Raw genomic sequence first — 14,863 nt, forward strand, 5'->3', positions numbered from 1 at the left:
ATCAAATAAAGTTTTATGGTCACACAACATCTGTGATGTGTACAATTTTTATGTTATATTTGAGTGATGGTATTTACATTGGTTCTTTCAACAAATAATGTTCTTTTTTAGCTATGAAACCACGTCAAGTGAAGATTCCAACTCATCAGAAGGAAGTTCAGACATTGATTTGGAAAAGGAATGTGTCAGTGCAGGAAATGAAACCCAACATACTGACAACAAAGCAGAAATGTCCAAGGACATAGAGGGAGCAGGACATGAAGGGATCCAGCCAACAGGACTTGATGCTACTGTCAATGTTATGCAGCACTGCAGTAAAAGGTACGTTACTTGTTACAACAGTTGGTGTGATCACATTACTAAAAACAATCAGATGCAAGAGATTGGATATTATAGACACAACTCCAGGGAAATGTCCCACTTTGGCTCTCCTGATGCATGCTGGGAGTGCATATCAAGCTATTTTGCACCCTCAGCCTGTGACCTTCCAGATATTAATTCTTATGATCAGCGAATCAAAGGCTGAGGCAGTGCCATTACCCAATCTGCACTCTGAGCATACTTTGAGAATAATGAGATGGTTTCTTGACGCTCAGGTGGGGAAGAGAAGTAGCTAGCTTTATTGTCAGGCCTACTTGCCAATCACAGGATGAGGAAGAAGTTAGAGGGAAAGCTCTCCTGCTTGCTGGAGAGATGGGGAGATAAAGGATAAAGAGACAGATGGGGTCAGTTAGGTTTTAAACTGGAAACTCTGAGGTGCAGGCCTGGGTCTGGACCAGGAAGCTGAGATGTAGTTGGTCAATTTATGCAATTTAAATGTTGCCTAGAAAAAGGATGTGTATTGAAATCCCCAAAACAAGTAAACCTCCCACAAAAGGAACAAGGCCTACAGCTCACTATTAATTACTCATTTTTTTGAGGAGAGAAGTAAACATTGAACGGAGAAAGTAAGGTGTTTTTTTTTGCAACTGTTACTCTGTATGTTCGCTTGCTCTGAATAAAATAAAACCGTCCAATAATTCACATCAGACCTCTGCCTACTGAAAAATTGGAGAAACACTTGAGGGCACTTTTGAAAAGCACAGGGCGAGATTTTACCAGCCCATTGGAGATGGGCTGGGAGGCGGGAGAAGTGGTAACATTGCGCTGAAAGATGAAAGGCATCGGGAGGGAAGCTCGACATCTTTATGTTGCGACCGAATATTACCAAAGGTGGCTGGGCTGGTGGGAGGAGGTTGCGCTGAAGTGCAGCAGGAAGATAATTAAGCCTTTTAAACAGGCAATTAACTGTGATTTTACCAGGTTTTTCTAATTTTACGATGGGTGCACAGGGACAATGGTGCTTCAGAGCCCCACCTGCCATAACGACGTGGTGGATTAGAGGGATGTCAGTGTTGGCAGCAGTCAGCAGCCATTGCGAGCAGTAGCATGGCTTGGCGGGGCAGGTAGAGCTGAGTGGGCAGTGAAAGTAGCATTCAGGAGCAGGAGTAAACTTGCCTAGCACAGTGGGGGTATTCTGCTTGAATGCCCTCTTGCACTTGGAACTTGCACATGCAGAACAAGGGGAAGGGAGTGGGAGGCCCTGAGAATTGAGTGCAGCTATTTGCTATGGGCCTCATTCATTCAGGCTTCAAGGCCTCCAGTGAGGAGCAGCATCAGAGAGGGACAGAGCTGCGCCACAGGCAGCGCAGCAGCAGCACCAGAGGGGCACCAGGAGCATGAGCCTCGGAGGGGGCACAGATAAGGGGGGCACAGATAAGGCGGGCACAGAGGGGTACACAATCAGCCACTTGTTCGCAGAAGAATTTACCCACCAGAGAGGTTGTAGCATCTGAGGCTTACCTTCCTGTAAATGTCAGAGCTGCTGTGTCCTCGAAGACTGTTATTCTCCAGGGAGGCGGTCACTGAGCTGTGCGCCATAATGGAGGATGGGCTAAGCCATATCGGAAGGGGTGGGCACCCAATGCTTGTGACGCTGAAGGTCACCGTGGCGCAGAATTTCTACATCTCAGGATTATTCTAGGGATCCTCAGGATATGTGTGAGATCTCCCAGACTGTGGCTCATCGCTGCATCGAGATGATCACTGATGCCATCTTCGAGAGAGCCGGCCAATGCGTGCACTTTTGTACCGATCCAGACTGAGAGGGCTATAGGGTTGAGACCATCACTGGATTCTCCTCGGTGCAGGGTGTCATCAACTGCATGAATGTGGCCATCAAGGCTTTCACAGACCAGGCAGCCTTCGTCAACAGAAAGGGCTTCCACTCGTTCAATGTGCAACTGGTCTGCAATCACTGCAAACAGATCTTTCAGGTCTGTGCAAAGTTCCTGGGAAGCTGCCATGATGCCTACATACTAAGGCAGCCCCAGGTGACCGACCCTTTTCAGTCCCCACACATGCCTTCAAGGGTGGATACTGAGTGACAAGGGCCACCCACTGAAGACATGGCTACTGACACTTGCACGCAACCTAAGCACAGATGCAGAGGAGAGGTGCAACGGCTGCCACGGAGCAACTTGAGCGACCATTGAGCAGGCCATAGGACTTCTGAAAATGCGGTTCAGATGGCTGGATAGATCTGGTGAAGTCCTTCAATATAGCCCAGCAAGGGTCTCGTGTTTGATGGTGATGTGTTGTGCTCTGCATAACCTGGCACTACAGAGGGGAGAAGCTTTGAACAATGAAGCTATCCTGGAACTCAGTGCCTCCTCCTCCGAGGACGATATGGAGGATGATGATGACCACGCACTGCATGATGAAGAACCCCAGAGACCTCTGGCAAAGGGTCATGAGATGCGCGCAAGGGAAGCTCACGCCGTGCTAATACAGGCACGTTTCAGATGATCCTTACTAACTAATCGCATCAATCCAATAAAGCTTCCGCCTTCGGCAGCCCTGTTGCCATTTCCTTGACATGTGCACCTGTAAATACAGTAGACAGCGGCATGGAGAATGCATTGACATCACTCAGTAGGAACATAGGAGCAGAAGTAGGCCATTCAGCTCATCGAGCCTGTTCCGCCATTCAATACGATCATGGCTGATTATCCACTTCAATGCCTTTTTCCCATACTATTCCCATATGCCTTTATGTCATTGCTATTTAGAAATTTGTCAATCTCTGCTTTAAACATATGCAATGACTGAGCTTCCACAGCCCTCTGGGGTAGAGAATTCCAAAGATTCACAACCCTCTGAGTAAAGAAATTTCTCCTCATCTATGTCCTAAGTGGCTTCCCCCTTATTTTGAAATTGTGTCACCTGGTCTAGATTCCCCAACCAGGGAAAACATCTTACCTGTATCTACCTTGTCTATCCCTTTAAGTATTTTGTAGGTTTCAATGAGATGACCTCCCATTCTTTGAAACTCTAGAGAATACAGGCCCAGTTTCCCCAATCTCTCTTCATAGGACAGTCCCGCCATCCCAGGAACAAGTCTGGTGAACCTTCGTTGCACTCCCTCTATAGCAATAATTACCTTCCTAAGGTAAGGGGACCAAAACTGCACACAGTACTCCAGGTGCGGTCTAACCAAGGTTCTATAGAATTGAAGCAAGGCTTCACTATTCCTGTACTCAAATCCTCTTGCAATAAAGGCTAACATACCATTAGCCTTCTTAATTGCTTGCTGCACCTGCATGTTAGCTTTCAGTGACTTATTGACAAGGACACCCAGGTCCCTTTGTACATCTACACTTGCTAATCTCTTACCATTTAAGAAATACTCTTGTTACGACCAGGTGAGAAAGGAGTCTAGGGGTCCCTCTCAGCCTTCACCTGGTTCTTACCGTAACAATGTTTTTAGCTCCCCCTTGGTGAATCCTTGTTCACCGCTTTCCAATTATAAGGCAAAGAAACCAGCACAAACAGGGTTTCTTTGATTTAAAGAAGAAAAGTTGAAATTTATTAAACTTGAACTTAAACTCTAATTCAGTTGATGCCTATGGATACATCATGCGACCACATTAGCATGCATACGTGATACACACATACAAATAGAGACAGAAAAGAGCAGAAGGGAAAAAATAAAGTGGAAATGTTTGAGGCAATATCTGAAGAGTTTTTGTTTACGGTTCTTTGAGCTCTCTGTAGAGTCCTTGATTGTAGGTAAATCTTGCTTTTTGTTGGGGCCCAGTATTCTTCTTAAACCTTGTTCGCTGTAGGAGATTTTTTTCTCTTGGTGTTCATGTGTCTTCAGTGGATTCAGAGGCTTGTGAGAAAGAGATGTGAGCAGACAGGAGAGATCTTCTCAGTCCAGGTGCAAACAGTCTTTCTGAGTTCAAACTTTCTGTGGCCAGTTCAAAAGAAAGCCCTGGAACAGCCAGTTTGTCATGTGACCAGCTGGTCTAACCAGTTCTGGCCCTTGTGGATTGTATCCTCCTTAGCAGGCCCTGGAATATGCTTCCTCACCTTCAATGTCTGTTAGTATGTAAATGTTTTCTTCCAGCCACGGCTGATCTATTTAACAAGTCATTTTCTCGCTCCAGCAACAGTTTAAAATCAATGTTCATGACAAAATTAATGTGCCTCATTCTTGACAGGTGGGGGCCTAGCATGACATTCTGCACATCTGTTCCTCCTACCAAAGTGGATAACCTCACATTTTTCCACATTCCATCTGCCACATTCTTGCTAACTCAGTAAATCTGTCCAAATCCCCTCGAAGCTGCTTTGCATCTTCCTCACAACACACATTGCCACCTAGTTTTGTGTCATCCGCGAATCTGGAAATACTACATTTGGTCCCCACATCCAAATCATTGATATATATTGTGAACAGCTGGGGCCCAAGCACTGATCCCTGTGGTACCCCACTTGTTACAGCCTGCCAAAGTGAGAATGCCCCGTTTATTCCGACTCTCTGCTTTCTGCCTGTTAACCAATCCTTAATCCATGCCAGTATATTGCCTCCTATCCCATGTGCTTTAATTATGTTAACCAACCTCCTGTGGGGGACTTTATCAAAAGTCTTCTGAAAATCCACCGTCCACCGACTCCCCTTTATCAATTCTGTTTGTAACATCCTCAAAAAACTCCAACAGGTTCGTCAAACATGATTTCCCATTCATAAATTCATGTTGACTATGCCCAATCAGATCATTATTATCCAAGTGTCCATTTATCACATCCTTTAGAATAGATTCTAGCATTTTCGTAATGACTGATGTAAGGCTAACAGGTCTGTAATTCCCTGCTTTCTCTCTCCCTCCCTTCTTAAATAATGGGGTGACATTTACTACCTTCCAATCTCTAGAATCAATCGAATTTTGGAAGATGATCACCAACCAATGCCTCCATTATCTCCATAGCTACCTCTTTCAACACTCTGGGATGTAGAATATCAGGTCCTGGGGACATATCAACCTTCAGCCCCATTAATTTCTCCAAAGCAACCTTCTTACTAATACTAATTTCCTTTAATTCCTCATTCTCCCTAATCCCTTAGATCTCTAATTCTAGGAGATTTATTGTATCTTCCTCAATGACGACAGATACAAAGTAATCATTTAGTTTCTCTGCCATTTCTCTATTCCCCATTATGAATTCTCCTGACTCTGCCTGTAATGGACCCATATTTGTCTTCGCCAAATGTGTAGCCTGTCCATCTTGTACAGATCCCACCTGCCCCAGAACCAGTCCCAATGCTTCAGAAATCTGACGCTCTCCCTCCTACACCAATTCTCCAGCCACATATTCAATCGATCAATCCTATTCCTATGCTCACTAGCACATGGCACTGGGAGTAATCCTGAGATTACTGCTTTGGAGGTCCTGCTTTTTAATTTCCTTCCTAACTGCCTAAAATCTGCTTTCAGGACCTCATCCCTCTTCCTACCTATGTCATTGGTACCAATGTGGACCATGACCTCTGGCTGTTCACGTTCCCCCAGAAGGATGTCCTTCAGCTGCTCCGTGACATTCTTGACCCTGGCACCAGGGAGGCAATATACCATCCTGGAGTCACGTTTACTGCGGCAGAAACACCTGTCTGATCCCCTGACTATCGAATCCCCTATCACTATTGCTCTTCCACTCTTCTTCCTCCCCTCCTGTGCAGCTGAGCCACCCATGGTGCCACAGACTTTGTTGTGACTGCACTCCCCCGAGGAACCATTGCTCTTACCAGTATCCAAAATGGAAAACCGATTAGCAAGCAAGATAAACTCGGGGGACACCTGCACTGCCTGCCTGATTCTCTTAGGCCGCCTGGTGGTCACCCATTCCCTTTCTGCCTGCATGCTCCTAACCTGCAGTGTGACCACCTCCCTAAATTCTGGTATGTGATCGGGTAAAAGGATCTCCTGCCCTGCTCCTCTGCTGAGCTGTGTTTAACACATGTCAACCTGCATGTTATCCATTCTGTAATAGGATAGACACTTAACCACTAGGTCCATCAAATTTGTGGCCAGACTTCCAAATTCTTAACAACGTTGCCAGATCTTGAGTTTATTCATGTGTAACTAATACAATTTAGTTTGTTTTGTTTCTTGCAGGCATGAATTGAAGTTAAGCCTTATCTCCGCTTGTCATAATCTGAAGGATCACCTCAACGAGTTGGGTGTCACAAATAACAAACACGTGGTATGGTACTTTCCCGGTTTTAAATTTAAAAGCTAGAATCAATATTGTACATGTAGAATTTGAAGCATAAAGCTTTTTTTCTCACTATTGACTATTGAACTACTTTATCAGTAAATTTTTCAACAGGATTGTCCTGATGGGTCAATGGGTCATTGCCCATAGTGGTACTTCCCCATACAGATTAAGTTGGTTGCAAGTTTGATCAGTGGTCAGTGAGTTCTGCTGCCTTTATACTGGCCCTTGAAGGATCTTGAATGCCATCAGTTCCTGATGTATACATCTCATGTGGCAATCCCCATGTGAGCTTGTCAGCTTAATTAAATCTGCCTTCCTGGTGAGAAGTAGGTCTGCTCAGCAGCCAGGCTTAGTGGATCTCATAAGTTCATCTTGGGATTACCGTGCAAAATCCAAGTGCAGGGAACCAGTGATGCTGACACCCCTCTAAGGCCAGCAGAAACGTAGTTGTAGTTGATCTCAGGCAGGAATAATACAAAGGTAGCATGTCGTCAGGGTGCCCACTGGCACAACCTTCCAGGAAGTGGTCTCCTAATTGGCCACCTCTGCTTTTGCCACCCTATGAAATATGGCAAGCAGGTTTGCAAGGCAGGAGACCCAATCAGAGGGCCCGCAGTAGAGGACTGGCAGCAGCCCCACTGAGCGCTGCTGTGGCTGAAAGGCGATCATGAGGGCACCTCAGTATGAAGACACCTTCGGACACCTTTGTTAAATTTAAGAGTGAAGAGGCCTACATCTGGTATTGCCATCGGTGTGGAAGGGGAGCGGCTGCAGCCTTTCACCTGGTGGCTTCTTCAAAGGGACAAGGAGCCTTCGGCTTCGATGATTCATCCGGCCTAACTGGGAGGCCGCCTCCAGGGAGCTGGTGGGTTCCACACTTAGCAGATGGCTACTCCGATAGTGGAAAACTGCCGTTGCCTTTGGAAAATGTCCCATGAGGGCCTCTGTGGAGCAGGCTGCTGACTTTATTCCCAGCCTGTCCTGGGAAACTCCCCCGGAGCCGTCCCGAAGTGGTTTCCCCCTATGTTCCTGCATCCCCCACCACCCACCCCCGCCTCTAAACCCATCTCCATGAGACCAGAAAAATTCAGCACTTATTATCCTCTGAAATGCCTATCGCACCACCACCTTCACAGGGCAACTAGGGATCCACAATAAATACTTTTCTGGCATTGCACACATCCCAAGAACTGATAGAAAGAACTTGCATTTACTTAACACCTTTTAAGCTAGTGACATATTCTTTAACGTGTAGTCATTTGTAATGTAGGCAAACCTGGCAGCTAATTTGCACAAAACAAGGTCCCACAAACAACAATGTGATAAATGGCCTGTTAATTTGTTTCAGTTAAGGGATGAGTGTTGGCCACGATGCTGGTAGAATTCCTTTACCCTTTACAAATACTGTCATGGGATCTATTGTAATACCTGGACAGACAGACAGACAGACATGACCTCAGTTTAATGTCAAGTCGAAAGACAGCACCTCCGGCAGTGCGGTGCTCCCTCAGTGCTGCACTGAAGTGTCAGCCTACATTATGTATTCAAGTCTCTGCAGTGGTTCTTGAACCTACATTCTTCTGACTCAGAGATGAGAGCGATACCACTAGGCTGGAGCAAAAAGCTGAAGTGAAATTCTGGAGGGAGTCATATTCTTCCATTCCTTTATGAGAAGGGAAGCAATTGGGAAAGAAGATAATTATAGTTTGAGGAAAATCCCCAGCATGTCATAATAAAGAAAGCAAAGGTTTCTGTTGTAAAATTGATGTTTTAATCACTGTTTTGTTTCTGCAGAGGCAGAACTTAAACACTGTTCAGTGGGAATGGTTCAGGATTTCCAGTCAGAAATCTGCAGCTCCTGAGACAATTCAAAACTTTCTCCTAGAACTCCGAGAAATGTCACCAGAACTACTTCACTTTATTGTAAACTTACCAGATGAAAATCAGAACACCGCTCTCCATTACAGTGTCTCCCACTCCAACTTCCACATTGTGAGACTCTTACTGGACACAGGTATCAAAATACTTACTTTTTGAAGTGCTGAAGTTCAGAAACATTTTATTTACAGAGTAATAAAAATTTGCCTCGCGAATGCACATTTGTCAGATCATTAAGTCATACAAAGCAGGAAATTCGGATAGACTTTCGTTAGGTAAGTTATAAAGGGTTATATTACCAAGGTGGATAAGTGGAGCTAAGATACAGGTCATCATAATCTAATTGAGTGACAGAACAGGCATGAGGGGCTGAATGGCTTACTCCTGTCCCTATGTTGCTGTGATCTCAGTGCCTTTGGTCTAGAGATGGGAGCAGTCTATTAGCGCTCCCACTCTTGATCATTATCCAATAACGGCTGATGGAAAGTGTATATATTTGGATGTCAGGTAAGAAGATGATACCACTGGACTGTAATATCCTCACAGTAGATTAGCCAGCAAATGCTGTGTTTAGGTTCGCACCTAAAGAATGGTCGGTTGAACAAAGTACCAAAGAGCTGCTAGAGCTCATGGAACTGTATCTCAGCAAGAATAAGAGTCCTTAGGAAAAGAAAAAAACTGAAAAACAGACCTATAAACAATGGATTGTACAGATCTGTTGCTGAGTGTGAAACCTAATTTCGTCATTGGGCCCCTGCTTGACATCTGAGGCACACAGCGTACCTGAACAGAGCTGTGTCTGTAAGGGGAGGGAATGCACAGTTTGCCTGCTCCAACCCCATCTGCATCCTCTGGCATCAGCTTCTTCTGGAGACTGCTGCAATTAAGCAGGGAAGCCTTAGAAATCCCAGAACAATGTAGTGGAGGTGGATACTTAACATATCAGTTCTCCACTTCCTTTTTCCTTGAAGTTATCCAAGGGAGCTGAGCATTTTCCAGGTACAATAAAGAGGAGGAAGTTGTTCCTCATGGTGTTCCCTATGTTGGATATTGCAAGGTTTGAATGAAAGGTTGTTGGATATTCTGTTCAAGTTCTGATACACTGTGTACAATTACGTGTAACCTTTGCTACAGCAATGTAAGAACAAGCTTGCATATTGACTTGTGAGGCTCTATGTTCAGTCTATTTTGTATGGTCAATGGAACAGATTGATGTTTCTGATAAATATGCAGAGGACAGTGGGGTGGGGGGGTTGGTGGGGGGGGAGCAGTAGCTGGTTGATGGGATGGTGGTGCTGTCGGACGGCCAACCAACAGACTGTGCCAGCTGGCTACCTCATCCTGTTGGTGGGAGACCAGTGCAGTTTGAGGCCTAGGTCTCATTACCCTACTTCTGTCAATCTATGGGCACCAAATAGGTGGCATCATTGTCAGCAGTGGCTGGGGAGCCTGAGGTGGTAGTAGCCCACATTATTCACATGATGCTTGGAGGAGCACTCCTGCTTCTACTGGTCTAACCAAAATAATTTTACACTTAACCATTTTGGTGCCTCCTCTGTTGTACCACCTGGTAAAATAGGCAGAGCATGCAAGGCACACTCCCTGTTTCCTTTTCCATCAAAATTCCCGTTTGGGTCCTATGTATGTCATGAGACCACAATTTGCAGAAGGCCTCTTTGAAGATGGCAGCAAATGGAGCACTGGTGTCAACAAGGAAGTTAAACAATTTTTGGGCCACTACATCTCTGTTTCTACTGGGCGGCCTGAGTTAAAATCTACCCGCGGAAGTCTTCCTGCTTACAGACATCGTTACTGATAATAGATGAAGAAGTTAAGCAAAATATCAAGGAGCCTTCTCTTCATTTCCAAACGACTTCTCATCTTCTCAAAGGTGTTGATGCATACTGGGGTATAGTTCTACAAACCAGACATTCTGATCTGAGTGGTCACTCTTTACGCAAGGACCAAAGTGTCCGCAGGCTGCTTTCCTGGGGGGTCATCACAGCTGAGCTTAATGCTGTATTAATCTGGCATCTAAACGCTCGCACTTACTGGCAAGATTCACTGAATGGTGATTAGCAGCAAGCTGACTGATCTGTTTTCTTCCATTCCCTAGACCCGGGACAGTAAAAGTAATTGTTACTGCTGCAGTTAGCTCAGCAAAGCCAGGAAAGGAACCAGACAACTTTCTGGTCTTTATGGTACATGACACCACATAATGCATTTCTCCTTCCCATCCAGCCATTGGGAAGCAAGATCACAGATTCCATGATGATAGAAGCATTGAATGAGGAATTTGCTTTGCTTGGTCATTGAATGTCTTATTCTCATCACAAGTCTTATTATTGCTGATCAGGTATGTGCAATGTGGACCATCAGAACAAGGCAGGATACACTGCTACCATGTTAGCTTCATTGGCTTCTGCTGAAACAGATGAGGAGCTGGCGGTGATCATGCAGCTTCTTCATTTGGGAAATGTCAACATCCAAGCTACTCAGGTATTGATTGTGATGCATTGATCTATACATTATTCACATCACTGGCTCCTGCTGTATTCCCTTGATTTCTTTCATTGAAGAGGTAAGAAGGAATACTTCAGCATGCTGAGTTCAGTTAGCATGAAGGGTCCTGATTGACAATAGATTGAAGCTATCACAACCATGATTGGTGGCATTGAATAACACAAATCAGATGCTGGAGTGTATTAAAAGGCCAATTGAGCCGAAATAGTGAAGTACTCCTGCCACTTTATAAATCATTGATGCGACCGCACTTCAAATACTGTGTACAGTTCTGGTCACCTCGGTACAGAAAGAATATGGCAGCTATTGAAGGGTTGTAGGAGAGAGCAACCAGAAAGAATTGAGAGGTCGGAGGGTTTGCTTATGAGGACCAATTATGTAAATTAGGAATGTTCTCACTGGAAAAGAGAATGTTGAGATGTGATCTGTTTGCTGATTTTCAAATTCGAAAGGGACGTGATAATGTAGACCATAACGAGCTGCTTCACTTTGTCCAGAACAGTACAGGATTCAGCCTGCCCTTAGAGGGGAGTAAATTCAAAACTTATCAGCAGAAACAATATTTCAGTGAGCAAGTGGTAAATATATGGAACAGGATCCCTAGGGAGATGGTGGAAGCAGTTAGTATGGATTAAATCAAATGCAAATTAGATAGATGTTTTTCAGAAAGTAACATTTTGGAATACAGCATGGGTCATTTGAGACATGACGTATGGTAAGTGTAACATGCTTGGGAGGAACAGGTGACTTTGGATTCATAGTTCCCAAAGTTTGCCATCAGTGGCGTTTTCCTTGCATCATGTCTGGATCTGTTGTAGACTAATTGATAGAAATTGATAGGATCATAGAATCATAGAAAATTAGAATGGAGGCCATTCAGCCCGTCATCCCTGTGCTGACTTTTTGAAAGAGTAGTCGTACTTAGGATGGTACAAGGCAAACTAAATGGATCCTGGTCTTTTTGTGCCTCGCAATTTCTATGTTCCTATAAAGTTAGAGCACACAGTATTAGTGTCAGCATGATTATAAAGTTGATTAAAGGACAGAAAAGTGAATTGTGGTTAATGGAGGTTTTTCGGATTGTAGAGATGTAAACAGAGGGGTCCCTCAGGGATCAGTGATCAGCACCCAGCTTTAGGGGGCACAATAGCAACATTTGCAGATGGCACAAAAATAAATATTGTGGCTAACTGTGAAGAGTACCATATACGATTTCAGCAAGATACTGACAGTTTAATAGATTGGTCAGATAGATAGATGTCAAATGATATTTGATGTGAGGAAAGGTGATATATTTTGAGAGGAAGAATAAGCAGTCATAAACAGTAAATGATGAAACTTTAAAAGAATAAAGGAGTAGAATGACTTTTGAGATCATATACAGTAACATAGATATTCCGCATCAAGTATATAATGCAGCGAGTGACTCAACTGCTGACTTCCCAAAATGAATCCTGATCCCCTCTTAACCATCCACAAGACACACATCAAGAGTGTGGTGGAAAATCCTCCACTTGGCTGGGTTGGTGCAGCTACAACAACACTCAAGAAGCTCAATGCCATTTAGGTGCAGGTGCAAAGGAACACCATCACCTCCAAGTTCACTGCTAAATAACACACTTAGTTCACTATTCCTTCAACATCACTGGTCAAAATCTTGGAACTCCCTACCTAATGTAGGAGCATCTTTACCACACAGACTGCAGTAGTTCAGGGAGATGACCCATGACCTCAAGGCAATTAGGAATGGCAATTAATGTCAGCTTTGCCAGCAAAGTGCACATCCCAGAAATTATTTTTTTTTTAAATCTTTTAAAATAGGAGAACATTAATCAAGTCTTTTTTGGAAAAAAAAATAGATGGACACATGATTTTAGAAAAATGGACAAGACCATGGAGAGGCTGCAGAAGAGATTCAGTAAAGGGTTGGAATTCCGCATTTCTGCTAACCCAGTTCTCTGATGGAGGCTTCATTGAGAACACAAAAGGCTCACGTTACTTCCTGGTGTCAGCTTCATTGGACTGCATTTGGTTTGTTTTGGAAGTGTGTCCATATTGACCTTGGAATTCCAATTCATTGCACTCTTGCTGGGGCCTCTGGAGCCTCCCATTGATCAATCCTGGCCCCCTCCATTTCTCATCTGCATGCTGCCCCTCGGTGACATTATCAGAAAGCACAGCATCAATTTCCACATGTATGCCGACAACACCCAACTCTATCTCACTATCACCTCTCTCGATTCCTGCACAGTTTCTAAATTGCCTAACTGCTTGTTCAACATCCAATACTGGATGAGCAGAAATTTCCTCCAAATAAATATTGGAACGACCAAAGCCATTGTCTTCAATCCTCACCACAAATTCCATTCCCTAGCCACCGACTCCATCCCTCTCCCTGAGGCTGAACCAGACTGTTCGGAGCCCCGGTGCTGTATTTAACCCCAAAATGAGATTCCAACCAGATATCCACGTATCACTAAGACCACCTATTTTGATCTCCATAACATGGCCCAACTCCACCCCTGCCTCAATTCATCTGCTGCTGAAACCCTGATCCATGTCTTTATTACTCTAGAGTTGACTATTCCAATGCACTCCTGGCCAGCCTTCCATCTTCCACCCTCCATAAACTTAAGATCATCCAAATCTCTGCTGCCCATATCGTAACTCTGGTTAGCAGAACTAACATGGGTTTCCAGCAAGTGGAAAATCAAGAATTGCTGCCATCTATGACTATGACTAACTACTGACAAGAAGAAAATCGTTCTTGGATCTGCCATTTGGCTCTTCATGCTGAGTATACAAAGATACAAGCATACAAATGTGACTATCAGGAAAGGACCAGCTGCTGCATCAAACCTACTCCACACTCATGATGGCTGGTACATTACGACCACACACTGGCTCTAGCCACCTCTTCCCCACCACAGCCATGTAATCTCCTGAGAGAGGAAAAAAATGGAGAAAAGCCCAGGGCCAATAAGGGAAAACATACTCTGGAAAATTCCTCTCAGACCCCATCATCTGATCATAACCAATCCAGGAGATAAAGATAAGTCAAATAGTTTTCAGAACATTTTAGGGTAGAGATTTCTCTGAGTCCTAGGTAGTACCTGCTCCATGCCATCCTTCATGACCCCAGATTTAGTCTCATAATATTTTCGGCAGGACCTTGGTGGTCACGCCTTGGGCATTGGTACAATGTAATCTGTTTAAATTCATGACCAAAATATCAACTTAAATGTTGTAGCTACCGAAGATGACTGTTTAATTATATTTTACAGGCCGGGCAGACAGCATTAATGCTGGCTGTCAGTCATGGAAGGATCAATATGGTAAAAGCTCTCCTGTCATATGGGGCTAATATGAACATCCAAGATGATGATGGATCCACAGCACTCATGTGTGCAAGTGAGCATGGGCATGTGGAGATTGTTAAGCTTCTGTTGGCTCAGCCTGGGTGTAACACAGCATTAACTGATAAAGTGAGTACTGTGTCATACAGTTTTAGATTTGTTCTTTCTTCTATTCTCTTCCTTCTCCTATTCTCTTCCTTCTCTGTATTTTCATTTCTTACTCATCCCTATCCACTGGTTTGCTGATTGTTTCCCCCCTTCATTCATCACCTTACCTCAGGTTGCACATCTGTCATGCACACAATCTTCACCCCTCTCAACTCAATGGTTAATTCTCTAAATTTGCATCTCCATGTCATTCATGGGACAATAAAATGCAACAGCTGCTTCTACTTATCTTTGGAACCACCTTTGGTCCTTTATCTATTAAGTATGTTGACCTCAATATCTCCTCAATTCATAGTCCATTTTTCAATTGCTTAGGTGCCTCTAAGAAGCTAGATTTC

At 44.2% G+C, this 14,863-nt stretch overlaps 1 protein-coding gene across 13 annotated transcripts in view; it reads left to right on the forward strand.

Annotated features, from left to right (window-relative positions):
- Positions 1–14,863, forward strand: part of LOC137372946 (KN motif and ankyrin repeat domain-containing protein 1-like) — a 137,988-nt gene that overhangs the window by 83,532 nt on the left and 39,593 nt on the right. For all 13 annotated transcript variants that reach the window (XM_068037498.1, XM_068037494.1, XM_068037486.1 and 10 more), the window contains 5 exons: positions 112–321; positions 6,498–6,585; positions 8,395–8,614; positions 10,835–10,977; positions 14,286–14,486. In XM_068037498.1, coding sequence (XP_067893599.1) covers positions 112–321; positions 6,498–6,585; positions 8,395–8,614; positions 10,835–10,977; positions 14,286–14,486 — 862 coding nt within the window. The remainder of the gene's footprint in view (positions 1–111; positions 322–6,497; positions 6,586–8,394; positions 8,615–10,834; positions 10,978–14,285; positions 14,487–14,863) is intronic.

Source organism: Heterodontus francisci, chromosome 8 (genome assembly GCF_036365525.1).
Source record: "Heterodontus francisci isolate sHetFra1 chromosome 8, sHetFra1.hap1, whole genome shotgun sequence".
NCBI classification, from domain to species: domain Eukaryota; kingdom Metazoa; phylum Chordata; class Chondrichthyes; order Heterodontiformes; family Heterodontidae; genus Heterodontus; species Heterodontus francisci.